The sequence below is a fragment of the Camelus dromedarius genome, chromosome 19 (genome assembly GCF_036321535.1).
Source record: "Camelus dromedarius isolate mCamDro1 chromosome 19, mCamDro1.pat, whole genome shotgun sequence".
Classification (NCBI taxonomy): domain Eukaryota; kingdom Metazoa; phylum Chordata; class Mammalia; order Artiodactyla; family Camelidae; genus Camelus; species Camelus dromedarius.
The window spans coordinates 26,184,170-26,197,260 of NC_087454.1; the positions used below are offsets into that span (position 1 = coordinate 26,184,170).

The 13,091-nt window shown below is 52.4% G+C and overlaps 1 protein-coding gene across 6 annotated transcripts in view; it reads left to right on the forward strand.

Annotated features, from left to right (window-relative positions):
- Window positions 1–13,091, forward strand: part of DAAM2 (dishevelled associated activator of morphogenesis 2) — a 104,391-nt gene that overhangs the window by 75,301 nt on the left and 15,999 nt on the right. For all 6 annotated transcript variants that reach the window (XM_064476461.1, XM_031434757.2, XM_031434759.2 and 3 more), the window contains 7 exons: window positions 826–892; window positions 1,945–2,062; window positions 4,056–4,194; window positions 6,769–6,827; window positions 6,984–7,168; window positions 7,912–8,211; window positions 12,306–12,413. In XM_064476461.1, the coding sequence (XP_064332531.1) occupies window positions 826–892; window positions 1,945–2,062; window positions 4,056–4,194; window positions 6,769–6,827; window positions 6,984–7,168; window positions 7,912–8,211; window positions 12,306–12,413 (976 nt within the window). The remainder of the gene's footprint in view (window positions 1–825; window positions 893–1,944; window positions 2,063–4,055; window positions 4,195–6,768; window positions 6,828–6,983; window positions 7,169–7,911; window positions 8,212–12,305; window positions 12,414–13,091) is intronic.

A 13,091-nucleotide genomic window follows, 5' to 3' on the forward strand; every position in this document is an offset into this window, starting at 1 on the left:
TCCACCATGGCTGTACTGCCCCCTGGGGGGGGGGGGGAACATGGAAACACGTGGGACTGTTCTTTGTTTTCCAACTGGCCTGGGGTGGGGGCGCTATTAGTATTGGTTGTAGAGAGCCAGGAATGTTAAAGGCCCCACAGCGCCCTCCTGCTCAGCAAAGAAATGCCCTGCCCACGGTGCAAGCCGTCAGGGCCCTTGCTGACCACAGGGCACAGTTAAGTTCCTGTGCGTCGCCAGTGAGCCTCCGGTTCTGCCCCATTCATACAGGCTGCTCTATTACATAGGTCTCAAGGGACAGAGGTGGATCCTTTGCAGTGGAGTTGGTGGTGGAGTGGGGGTGATGGGTAGAATATGAGAGACTGGCTTTGTGTGGGGATGTGGGACTGTGTGAGAACACCGGAGAAGGTAGCTGCAGGGCAGAGGTCCCTGACTGCAGGTGATTTTACCCCCTGGGTGACATTTGCAATGCCTGGAGACATTTTCAGTTGTTACAACTCAAAGTGGGGGTGCTGGTGGCATCTGAGGGGCAGAGACCAGAGATGCTGCTACTTATCCTACAACTCACAGACCTGCCTCCCACAACCAAAACGACCCAGCCCCAGATGTCAGTAGAGCTGCGAAGGCCTGTGAGGTGGCGGGACCCTGGGTTGGCCTCCCCGAGGTATTCTATATGGGACGAGAGTGTTGACGTACAGGCAGGTTTTGCCTTGGCCTCACCCAGATAGTCTTCAGATTCAGTGAGTCGGGGGCTTGAAGGGGCTGGAACCCTCACCCAGGAGTGGCCTAGTGGTAATGTCTTCTCTCTCCGTCCCCTACCCTGTCTAGGCATTTAGACTTCTTCGAGATGGTTCGGAATGAGGATGACCTGGAGCTAGCCAGGAGGTTTGACATGGTGAGGAGACTGCAGTGGGTCCCAGGTCCTGTGCTGTGGTAGGTCCAGTGCTGGCTGGGTTCCCTGCTGGGTGCCCCCATGGCCAGGTCTTGCTTCTGGAGCCCTGGCCATAGGGTGGCTCTGCTGCCCTGGCCATAGGGTGGCTCTGCTGGGCCTTACCTGGCCGGCCTCAATGCTGAGCATCTCGCCTGCAGGAGACTGCAACCCCTGAAGGAAAGAGAGGCAGTTCTTACACATGATTTCTCTCAAATGCCTCTCCTGGGCTGACTTTCCCCGCCCCGTCTTCCAGTAATTTTCCTGAGTCACCTCTCCCCATCACTAACCCGATCATGCTTAGCAAACAAAATCATTTCCATGTTGGCCTCGGTGACCTTGAAGTTACAAGAGCCTGCTGCTTAAATACTGTGTTAAAAAAATCCCTGTCCAAATGGAGACCTATTCTGGGTGGTGCTTCAGGAACCAGGCACCATCCCTTTGTAGTCTTACAAAAGCCCCAAATTTAAAGAGAAGAAAACTGATGTTAGTGAGGACGAGCAGCTTCCTGCTGTCACACAGCTGGCAAGTAGGTCTGGGATTTGCACCCAGGCTGTGGACCTTGGCCACAGGCTCCTGCCTAGGCCCCTGCTTCCTTCCTTTAGTTTGGGTCAGGAACTCTCAACCAGGGGTGATTTTACTCCCTCTGAGGACATTTGCAATGTTGAGAGAGATTCTTAGTTGTCACAGCTGGTTTGAGGAGGATGTCACTGGCATCTGGTAGCTGTAGGGCAAGGATGCTGCTGAACACCCTACCATGGACGGGTCAGCCCCCCAACAAAGAATTCTCCAGTCCAAGATGCCCACAGAGCTGAGGTTGGGGAACCCTGGTTTATATAATTGGCACATCTCTCTCCTTTTCTCTGCCCATCTTTTTTAAGCCTGGCCCAGAGGTGGGGAAGGAAGGCTCTCCTGCGGGAGGGGGCTCAGTGGGTGGAAGCAGGGTCTCTCCTCTGTTCTCGTCCTCTGCTGTCCTTCCCCGTCATCCGCACCATTCACTGCACCCTGTACTCTCTCAGGTCCACATCGACACCAAGAGTGCTTCCCAGATGTTTGAGCTGATCCACAAGAAGCTGAAGCACACGGAGGCGTACCCCTGCCTGCTGTCTGTCCTGCATCATTGCCTGCAGATGCCCTGTGAGTCTCCCCACTGGCTGCTGCCCTTGGCCGGCCTGAGCCCCTGGCCCAGGGCAGCTTGAGACAAGGCGTCAGGAGCTCCATGAGTTAGGAAGTCTCACCGGGTCTCCCTCTGCACCTCCTCCCAGGAGGCCAGGCCACAGGACTCAGGCCCCTCTGCTCTTCCTCCTTGGGGTCCAGACTTCCACTGTCCCCCAGCAGAGGGACTGAGGACTCGGCCCTGAGCAGTGCCAGCATCCTAGTCCAACAAGCGAGAATTTGATCCCTGCAAAATCAAACAGCTGACTGTCAGCTCATGGCCGGATTGTGACCCGTCTTCTTGGGGCGTTCCAAAAAGAAGTTTTGTGCCTGGGGGACTGGCACAGATGTGGAATGAATGAGCATGCTTTTTTTTTTTTTTTAATGGTTTTTATTGACTTCTCCATCTAGCCCTTGCTGGCTCCCACCCTAACACCCTTGTTCCTGACTCACTTTATAAATACCAAATGTCAGGATCTATAGGAGCAGATGCTAAGTTCTTAAGATCCAGGTGTGCATGGTGACTGAACGTACATAATTACTAATAGCCACCCCAGCATGCAATTTGAAATGAGCTTTAACTGCACCATTTGGTGTTTAAGCTCTTCACAAAATAGAATATTTGGAAACTAGCGTGGCCAGACGTAATAGTCAACTTAGACTCTCTTTAGCAGTGGTGATGTTAGTGTTGGTAATCGAGGTGATGGGGACAACTACAATTTGTTGTTGCCAGCTCTGGGCAGGGTGTGATGGGAGGGCTACTGAGAGAGTCTCTAAAGATCAGAATGGCTTGAGTGTGTGTTATTATCTCCAATTTACAGCGGATGAAGTGGAGGCTCAGTGAATCTTTACATATGAAGAAAATTTGTCTTTTGGGGGACAGAACTTTAGAAAAAACACGTTCTACTTCTGTGAGCCAGTGACCTGGCCTTTACCCTGTTTTCCTGGGTGAAATGTAAATGGAAAACTAGACCTCTTTGCAATGCATGTGTCAGTGGGGTGATGGAAAGGAAGATAGACACAGTGACCTGGACCAGGAAGCTCCCAGTTCTCTAAAACTCAGTCCAGAATGCCTTCATAGAAGACGTGGGAAGCCTGACTTCTGCTCTGATGAGTTGCCGTGTTTGGTGCTTCACAGGCAATGTGAGTGTGTCCTTCTGTTCTGCCTCAAAATGGGGCTTTGCAGACGTGACCTTCCACCTTGTAGGCATCGTGGTTTGCCTTTGAAGGTCAGGACTGTGCTGGTTGGCCTCCCTTGGTGATCAGTAGAAAACAAAAAAAACTTCGGTCAGGAACCAAGGAGCTGGTGGCTGTCACCTGAGAAGTAAGTGCATCTCCAGCCAGACTACAATTAGAGGGGCTGAGAGCAGGGCCCTGCGAGATCAGCTGTGACACACAATGCCTTTGCCTTCATGGCTCAGGGTCACCTTCACCAAGAAATCTGCCTGGATTCCATGACCACTTTGCCAGCGCCTTCTGGCCCCTTCCTAGCGCATCCCTGTAATTAGTTTCTGTTCATCTTTCTCTGTAGAACAATAGCGGCGATAATCCTAAAACCTTTTCTTTTTAAAAAATTTCCCTGGAGACTTCATTATTCAGCCTGTAATGTTTTGGAGCAGATATACTTTCTTAAATGTGCTTTTTGAAGATAATGTAAAAAGCAATTTGCATTCCCAAGGCATAGGATGTGCAGGGTACCAACAGGGAAGAAAGGCAGTCAGGAGGCATTTCAGGGAGTCAAGAAGTGTGCCTGGAGGGTTGACACATTCATTAAAGGTCACTTGCAGATCATCAGAAAGTGACTGGATTTGTGAATCTTCATCAGCATCTGCATTGCCTCCCCCATCAGGCTGGAAGCTTGCCGAGGGGGAGGGGACGAGCACGCCTCACCTGCCCGGGCCCTGGCAGTCAGTCTCCAGTGGGGCCCCAGGGGACTCCAGAGCTCAGTAAAGATATGATGCTTGTTTTCCCGCAGACAAGCGGAATGGCGGCTACTTCCAGCAGTGGCAGCTCCTGGACCGCATCCTCCAGCAGATTGTCCTCCAGGATGAGAGGGGCATGGATCCTGACCTGGCTCCCCTGGAGAACTTCAACGTCAAGAACATTGTCAACATGTGAGCAGTGGCCATCCATCACCTGTCTTCCTCTTCCCTGTCTCTCTCCTACTTGGGGGCCTCACCAGTGAAACCCCAGCTCCCTCTCTCAAACCCAGACACCTCCCAATGGGCCTAGAGCAACGTGGTCCAAAACTCTCTGAGATAATGGAAATGTTCCAGGTCCGCACTGTCCAAATGTGGCTACTGGGCAGTTGACATGTGGCTAGCGTGAAGAAGCTGAATTTTAAATTTTATTTCATTTTAATTAAACTCAAGTAGCCACGTGACATATGACTGGTGACCACCATATTGGATAGCACAGGTTTATAGGAGATGAATTCAACTGCCATCGATCCATTGCATGGAGTGAATAGAGGGGGAATTAAACATATGAACAGGGAGGAAGAGTCAGCAAACCATGGCCTGTGGGCAAACCCCAGTCCTCCAGCTTGTTCTGTGAGGTCCATGAGTAAGAATGGTTTTACATTTTAAAAGTTGTTAAAAACAGACAAGAATATGCAACAGACTGTACATAGTATATGAAACCTAACATACTGACTCTGGCCCTTTAGGGAAAGTTTGCCAACCACTGAAGACAGAGCATGACAATTTAATTATGAGGCTGTTGGACAAGGATGTCAGAGCCTAAGGTCCCTGGCTTATCTCTGGCTGACCCTGGGTAGAGTGAGACACTGAGAAATGAGTTTAAAGTCATGTCAGTTAATAATCAGGCCTCATGTTCACACACTGATTTCTAATTTTAAACTTCTACTTTTTCAGTAGAAGTCTGAGTCAGTTGCCCTTAAGGAGACAGCTTGGCTCTCAGTGATTCATTGCAGAGCCAATTAGAAATGATTTTTGAACTGTTCCCACTACTGTTTTCATTCACACAAATAGCCGGGTGTTGGTGCAGTAACAATCCTAACTGGTGTGTGGGACAAGCACAACCAGTAAAGTAATCAAAATGCAGCTTGGTTTTTATCTTCTCCTAATTATTTACACTGCTTAGTGGGGAAGCTTTCCCTCTGCCAGAGGATGGCACCTCCCTGGGTGCAATGAAGCTTTGCTGCTTCTTGGGCATTGGGGGTCCTCAGCTCATTTTCAGCCAACAACCTGGCCACCAGTCTGACAGCAGAAGACTCGTCTCAGATGTGAATCAACATTCTAGATTGGAAGTTGCAGCGGGAAGGGTTGTGTGTGTGTGTGTGTGTGTTTATGTGTGTGAGATGGTTAGCTTTTTCATTTCTAGCCCCTTCTACCCACCTTTCCCTCTAACTAACCATTTTCTTACCCCCACCACAGGCAGCGTGGGGGCAGGAAGGAGAAAGGAAAAGGCCTCACCTGATCAGATAACTTAGTAAAGCAGCTCCCTGCCCTCTGGGCTTGGCACAAGGGTAAAGACATGACAGGTATTCCTGAGATCTTCAGAAGTTCCTTGCCGGGAGCCTCTCACAACAAAACCCTGGTCACTGGCCATGCAGGTTTTTCTTTCCTCCCCCAAGGCCTGCCGGGTACCATCCCTCCCATCAGCCCCCGATCTGGCAGTACAATACCCATAGACTTAGACTGTAAGTGTCCAGTTTTCTGCCAGGGGAACTTTTTGGATGGGACTTAAAACAGCCTCAGCCTCGTTCTTGCTCCATGATGCTCACCTCGGGCCCATGAGAAACCTTTATACCACCTCTCATACTGACAAATCCTTGGGATGCCATGGGCCCTAGCCCACCCTCTGGACCTACCTAGCCCCAGTCCACCAAGCCTCCCTCCCAGTGTCAGGGAACGTGGGTCAAACTCTCTGAGTAGGTGCTAAGAAGTCACTTCACCAGGTGGTGGTGAAGGAGGTGGCACCCTGGGGAGGATGCGATGGCTTGTGCCAAAGAAATCTCGTCACCAGTTATTTCCCCCCTTGTACTGTGTCCCCTCTTTATGTCCTTGACCTGGTTACGGATGCCAAGGGTCCTGGATCTACCTCCTCCGTGCTTTCAGATTTACAAAAGAAATGGTTACTGGGGTCTCACTTTGGAATTTCACCTCTCCCATGCTTGGTGCCTAGGTAAAAGTTTCATTTTACCCCCATGCGACAAGAGTTTGACATGAATGAGGACTTCCTCTGATTTCGACGCCCCCCTCTTCACCCTCCACACACTCGCTGTGGTTGCTGGGGTGGCTGATTTCTCTTACCCTCACACAGTGGTCCTTGGAAGTCTGGACCACTGGAAGGGTGATACTTTCATCTCTCTCAGATGCAAAAGCCTGTTTTTACCAAGGGGTATGAATCATTGTACAACTCAGGGAAGCCTGAGATTTAGTCCTGGTCCTACCATGAGTTAGCTGTCGTCTCCTTCTCAGGTCTCAGGAGCTTCGACTGTATCACAAGGGGTTGGATTATAAAGGTCCTTTCAGCTTTCTCAGTCCACAGAGAGAGATGTAATGAGAACTGGTCAGGGATGGGACCTGGACAGACAGCTGGAGACCTTGGTGTGGCTGGACAGACTGGAGATTGGGGTGCCAGTGTGAGGCAGAGGAAGATGACGTGTCTTCTGGGAGGCCGTGAGCTCACAGTCAGCGGGCCCTCTCTCCACTCCCCACCAGGCTCATCAACGAGAACGAAGTGAAGCAGTGGCGAGACCAGGCGGAGAAGTTCCGGAGAGGTGAGGGGCTCCGCCTGAACCCGCTCCCCACCCCACACCCTTCCCCTGGCCAGCCCCGGGCCCTACCACCTCCTGCACATGCTCTCTCCAGCCCCGGGCCCACCTCCTCCTTCACACCCTCTCTGCCCATCTCCCCCTGCCCCACCCCCACCCCAGAACACACAGAGCTGGTGAGCAGGCTGGAGAGGAAGGAGAGGGAATGTGAGACCAAGACGCTGGAGAAGGAAGAAATGATGCGGACGCTGAACAAGATGAAGGACAAGCTGGCCCGAGAGTCCCAGGAGCTGCGCCAGGCTCGGGGACAAGTGGCCGAGCTGGTGGCCCAGCTCAGTGAAATCTCAGTACGTGCGCGGCCTCATCCTCTCCTCTTACACAGTTGAGCTGAGACCTTGGGGTAGGATGGGAAGAGCAGATGTGAGGAGGGGCCAGGGACACCAGGATGGAGGAGAAGAGAGAGAGGGACCTCAGGCCAGGATGGAGGGGACCCCTGAGGCTGTAGGGGTGACACCTTTGTGTTAACTAGAGAAAACCAGTGCTCCTTCCTCTGGGTGACACTGTCCCAGGAAACATACTGTGAAAAGCAGAGAGCAGATGGGGCTTTTTTTCTTTTTCTTTTTGGGGGAGGAGGTAATCAGGTTTATTTATTTTTATTTATTTAATTAGGTTTATTTATTTTTAATTATTTATGCTTTAGTGGAGGTACTGGGGATCAAACCCAGGATCTCGTGCATGCTCCGCATGTGCCCTACCACTGAGCTGTACCCTCCCCTAAGGTGGGATTGGACTCCCCTCCCCGTCTCGGCTGGATGCCCTTGTGCAGGCCTGTCTGTGTCAGCCCTGCTGTGCGATGACTACAACTTTGTCCACTGTCTGTGTCTGTGTGGTTGACCTGTGTGTGTGTCTGGGTGTTGGATGTTCAGGGTGCAGAGAGAGAAAACGGGGCTAAATGTATGTGAGAGGTGAGAATGGGCTCTAGGGTCCAGTCCAGGTGGAGAGTAAGCCTCGGGGAAGACAGAGGTGGGGGGAGGCTTGAAAGGATCCCTGTTGATGGCTTTATCTTTTTGATTTCTCTGTCTCCCCACAGACAGGACCTGTATCGTCCCCACCTCCCCCTGGGGGCCCACTTACCTTGTCTTCCTCCATGACAACCCACGACCTGCCTCCCCCCCCGCCCCCTCTACCATTCACCTGCTGCCCCCCGCCGCCGCCACCCCCCTTGCCCCCCGGCGGGCCTCCCACTCCCCCCGGCGCCCCACCTTGCTTCAACATGGGCCTGCCTCTCCCCGCGGACCCCTTCCCCAGCAGTGATATACCACTCAGGAAGAAGTGTGTCCCCCAGCCTTCCCACCCACTCAAGTCCTTCAACTGGGTCAAGCTGAATGAGGTGAGTAACAAGGAAGAGGTCAGTAGATTCATTCTCCTACAGCCAGTGGCAGTCAGACTGACAGCCCACTGTTTGCGAATCTCCACCTTGGGTGCTTTCTTTGGTGGAGTAAGTGGCTACAGAAAGCGGGGTTGCTGATGCCAGGCTGTCTGTTGGGAAGGCTGTCTACACTGGGAGGAGGTGGCTTGGCACGTGGAAATGCTCACATTGGCAAAGCCACTTAGAAATGGGATGTAAGTGTGTGCTGAGGGTCACTGGAGTAACACAGGGCCAAGCAGGAGTGCTTTCTAGACAAGGGCTTGGCTAGAATGTTAGGGATAGAGTTGGTTTGAGGAACGTGTAACTGAAGATCTTGGGTCAGGGTCTAGGGATGTAAAGATCAGGGCAATGCGTACAAAAGACTGAAGTGAGGCGGCCATGGCAGGGTAACAGGGCAAGGGCAATGAAGACTGGTAGCAAGATTTAGCCATTTTGGCATCCTCCCAGGTAAGAGTACATTCACTGCCTACTTTTCTAGACTGTTCAGCAGTGAGAGGCCTCATGAATATTAACCACTAAGGATCACGGATCTCAGGCTTACGTGTGGGAATTGATTCCTCCATTGGATTCTCATGAGCCTAGAGTAGAGATGCCCTGGGTCACATTGGACTCCCTAGTAATTGAAGGCCAGCTCCAGCCTGAGCCAAGCCCTGCTCTGATTCTATACTGTGTCCTCTTAAGAGGACCAGTGGCTTTATCACTGAAGTAAATAGATACAAGGGAACTGGCTTCAGTTAGCCTGACCCGCACTCACACTCTAAAAACAGTTTGGAGCTGGGACTAATGACTGCCCTCCAACCTTGCTGTACAGGCCAGTGGACTAACTCTTGGGGAATCCATAATTGTACCAGCCTGTGTGAGCTTAAGTTAGCTCACAGGTAGATTAAGTGGAAGGAGACACGGGTTGCTAAGCAGGTGGTCAGCTGTGTGCTAGGTGCCTTCTCCTAATGGGAGACCAGCGAGCTGGTCAGTGTGAGGTCGGCTTTGTGTAAAGCTTTCTGCTGGGAGTTGTGATGGATAATAATGAAAGGTGAGGCATAACATTGCCCGGAAAGAGCTTTGGATCTGGCAAATTAGGTGTGTCCAAGGAAACACCTGGAGATCCTGGGATGGATTGAAGGAGAGATTCTAATCTCTAACCAAATCAGGTTTGGCTCTGACTAACTGTGTGATCTGCAGAAATCATTGATTTTGTCTGTACCTGTTTGCTTGTCTTCAAGATAATCTCTGATTCCTCCCACCTCTGGCTGTATCATCTAAGTGGGACGACAGCATGAATACAGCCCATTCATTATCCCCTGGGCCTGTGATCACATCTCCAATCTGAGTTATTCAGATTGTAGAGCCACCTGTTAGCAGCGTTTTGAAGTCACGTTGTTAGTTTGTGACAACTGCATTGCACAGTTGTGCCCCGTGGGTGCTTCTCTGCGGTCACTGGGCCAGAAAGGCCAGCTGCCTACAGCTGCAGTGAGGATGCAGACAGCTCTGCAGAACCGAAGGCCGTAGGCTGTGTATTGTGTAATTTTCATTGTTCATGATCAGGAATAGTAATTTCAAATTGTGGTTAAAAAAGAAATAATGCTTTTTGCCTCCTGAGTGTACACCTTAGAACCTGAGGTTTTCAACACGTCTTGAAGGGTTAATGAGGCACCTCAACCACTAAGACGCACCGTTAAGGGAGACAGACAAGGCACCCACTATTTTTGTAATATTTTTGTCCTAAAGAACTCTGTGCTTAGAATTTTCTCTGGGGTCCGGTGATAATAAAGCCTGTATCAGTCCCTCGGGGACCCAGAGCCAGGCTAAGCCTCATTCCCAGGCTGGGAAGCACGGGCTTGACAGGACACGCAGCGCGGGCGCTTGTCAGCGCTGTCCACGGCGGGGGCGGGGTGGGGGCGCCGAGCCGTGTCTGTGAGCCTGTGAGCCCTGCCCCAAGCTTTTAGGTGCCAGACCAAGTTCAGGTTATTTCCTCCTTTGGGCTTCAGTTTCCCAGTCTGTAAAATGGGGGTAATGACCACAGCCACGTCAAAGGATTGTTGTGAGGACTGGCTTAATACATACAAAGTATTGGGAACAGTGACTGACACACAGAAAGCCTTAATAACAATAATATTAGGTTAGTTGTTGTTAGTGGCATCGCCCTGTGTGCTCCCAGTACATTAGCTCACTTCATCCTCACTTCAACTCAGTCTGGGAAGCATGACTGAGACTCGGTTTCCTTTCATGGGATGAGGGGAGAGAAGAGCCCCCCTTAGTGACCAGGCCAGTGGGGACCTCAATCTGACCCCAAATGCTCGAGGAGGGAAACATAATGAAATGTTTTTGAGAAAGATTTCCCTGGCCTGTGAAGTTTGTCTCTAGGGAAGCAGAAGCCCCAGGAATCTACACTGGGAGTGGCGGAGTCTTGGCCAGAGTGATGTAAAAATTAAATTCGAGAATAATTGTACGAAGGGCGGGCGCATCAGGTGACTTGGTGAGGGTTAGGACGTGATGGGGACGAGGAATGACGTGCTGCTCTCGGGCTCCAGACCTCAGCTGCCCCCCCATGAAGAGTCCCAAGTCCTCCTGGCGAACACACGTGGGGGAGGGAGAGTTTGGGAAGCAGTGAGGGGAGCCTGGCTCCTCCGTCCATCTTCATGGGAAGCTCTTCCCCATGTTGACCATCAGCTCTGTGCTTCCAGCGCCACCAAGAATAAGAGCAGAGGGAAGCTTCACCTCTGGGCCTCCCCGACCCCTGCCGCCCACCCCAGGCCTGAATTCAGGTGGCGGATGAGTCAAGGTGGCCCTCCTGCGCCTTCCCCGATTCAATTCCCCTTCCCATCTTCTCTCTGCCTCCCACGTACCCCTTCCAGGAGCCGGGCTCCTCTCCCTGGTCCCCTCCCCTACCCCACGCGTGCTCCTGTGCACACACGTGTGCGCACACACAGGGGTTGTTTCTGCCGTGAAAAGAATGCATCTGTGTTGGGCTTGGCCAATTGCCTGTATCCCTTGCTGCTTGGAGCTTCCCAGCCCGGCATTCCACAAGAGGGTCCCTGGCCTGAGGAAGGCCGCAGGAATGTCCCCACCCCCCTGCTCTGGCCTAGCCTCCCCTTTCCAGAGTTTAAGAAAACAGAAGTGAGCGAAAGGTATGCTTCTCTCTCCAGGCCGTGTGGAGGGGGAGCTGGAGGGCCGAGGGGGCAGAGGGAGGTGGGAGGTTCCATTTTAAAGGACAGCCAAGCTCGGATGAGGTGAGGGTTCCTGGGAGGGGGACTCTCCTCTCGGCCTTCTAAGCTGTTACTGGGGTGTTACAGGACCACTAGGGCGTGGCTAAGAGCTCTTCCCCAGATCCCTGGTGGCGGGGGCGGGGGGGGGGCTTCAGAGCAGGGGTCCTGCACAGAGGCAGGCAGTGCCTCTGCTGAGAGACCTGGGAACGTAACCCCTGGGCCCATTCCCATCAGGAGGGATGCGGGCCCTTCCCTGTCTGACCAGAGGGCACTTGCAGCAGAGTCTTGCTGGCTTGGGCACCCAACAAAAGGGCCAGGATATCCCAGCCTTTGGCATCTGTCCAATTTCTGGGAATCTGGGAACGTGAGAGGAAGACCCCTGGGAGTGAAAATGACCATGTCAGATACAGGAAATACAGTCAGCACCGAGGATTTGAGGGTCTCAAGTCTGTGTGGGCACCCTTCTCCCCGTGATTCCAGCCAACCCCGGCCTTCAGGGAATGCGCTCTGAGAACACTGGGTTGGTTTGTTTTTTCTGGAAGGGGTTTTGTACCCCCTTGCATACTTGCCTGCCCATCACTCCAGCGCTCCCGCTGGTCTCTGGAACATGCTTACATGCGGTCCTGTGTGAAGGGGAGGAGAGGGAGGTTATCTCTGGCCTCTACCCTGGGGCAGAGTATTGAGGAGACGGGTGGAGGTTAGAGGGGAGAAATCAACCCCTTTCTGAAGACCCGAGAGCCTGGCTGCTGGCGTCCGCGCAGCTGGGACACAGGTGGGGTAGGGACGCATCGACGTCTCCATAATGAAGGAGTTGGGTCAACCATGGGGTCTCCTCCCTTCCCTGAATCTTAGGAACGTGTCCCTGGCACCGTATGGAATGAGATTGATGACATGCAGGTATTTCGGATTCTGGACCTAGAGGACTTTGAAAAAATGTTTTCAGCTTATCAGAGGCACCAGGTAAGACCCTACCCCCTCCAGCATCTTGAGTCCTGACTTCGTCTTGACTTCACATGCACCCTTGAACTCCACCCTCAGCCCCTCCCTCCCTCCCTCCCTCCCTTCTTCTCTCTCTCCCTCCCTCCCTTCCACCTGGACTGAATGATTTTATTATTTATCAGGTACCCTGTTCTTGCTGGGACGTAGATAAGAATTGGGGTGCAGTGCACAGGGGGAGACATCCGATTGTATTAGTTTGTATTTACACATCAAGTGATGCAAGGGTAACTTGCCCATTTCTCCCTTTGGCCCTGGAGCACTGAGGTGGGGTGGCGGGGTTTGGCCACGCTGACCTTGCTCTTTCTCTGGCCCCAGGACCTAGGAACTATACCTAGAAGGCATAACTTTTCAGCCACGTCCTCCACTACATTCTCATTTCCCAGTACCCTCATGAATCAGTCGAGTGGAGGATGCTAATATTTCACAGAAGGTTGAAAGTTGCTTCTGGTCCCGTTGGGGTTGAGGCAGGGGCCGGGCAGGCCAGGAGGGGCCCCAGGCTTGGCTCTGCAGACACTGAGCACCCAGGCTGACCAGTAAGCCTGCTCTCCCGTGGCAGGAGGGGAGTGGGGTTGGTGGCAGAACACAGGGCATTCCCAAGGCAGCAAAATGTCAATTTTGCTGGGCTGGCCAAAAATGTCA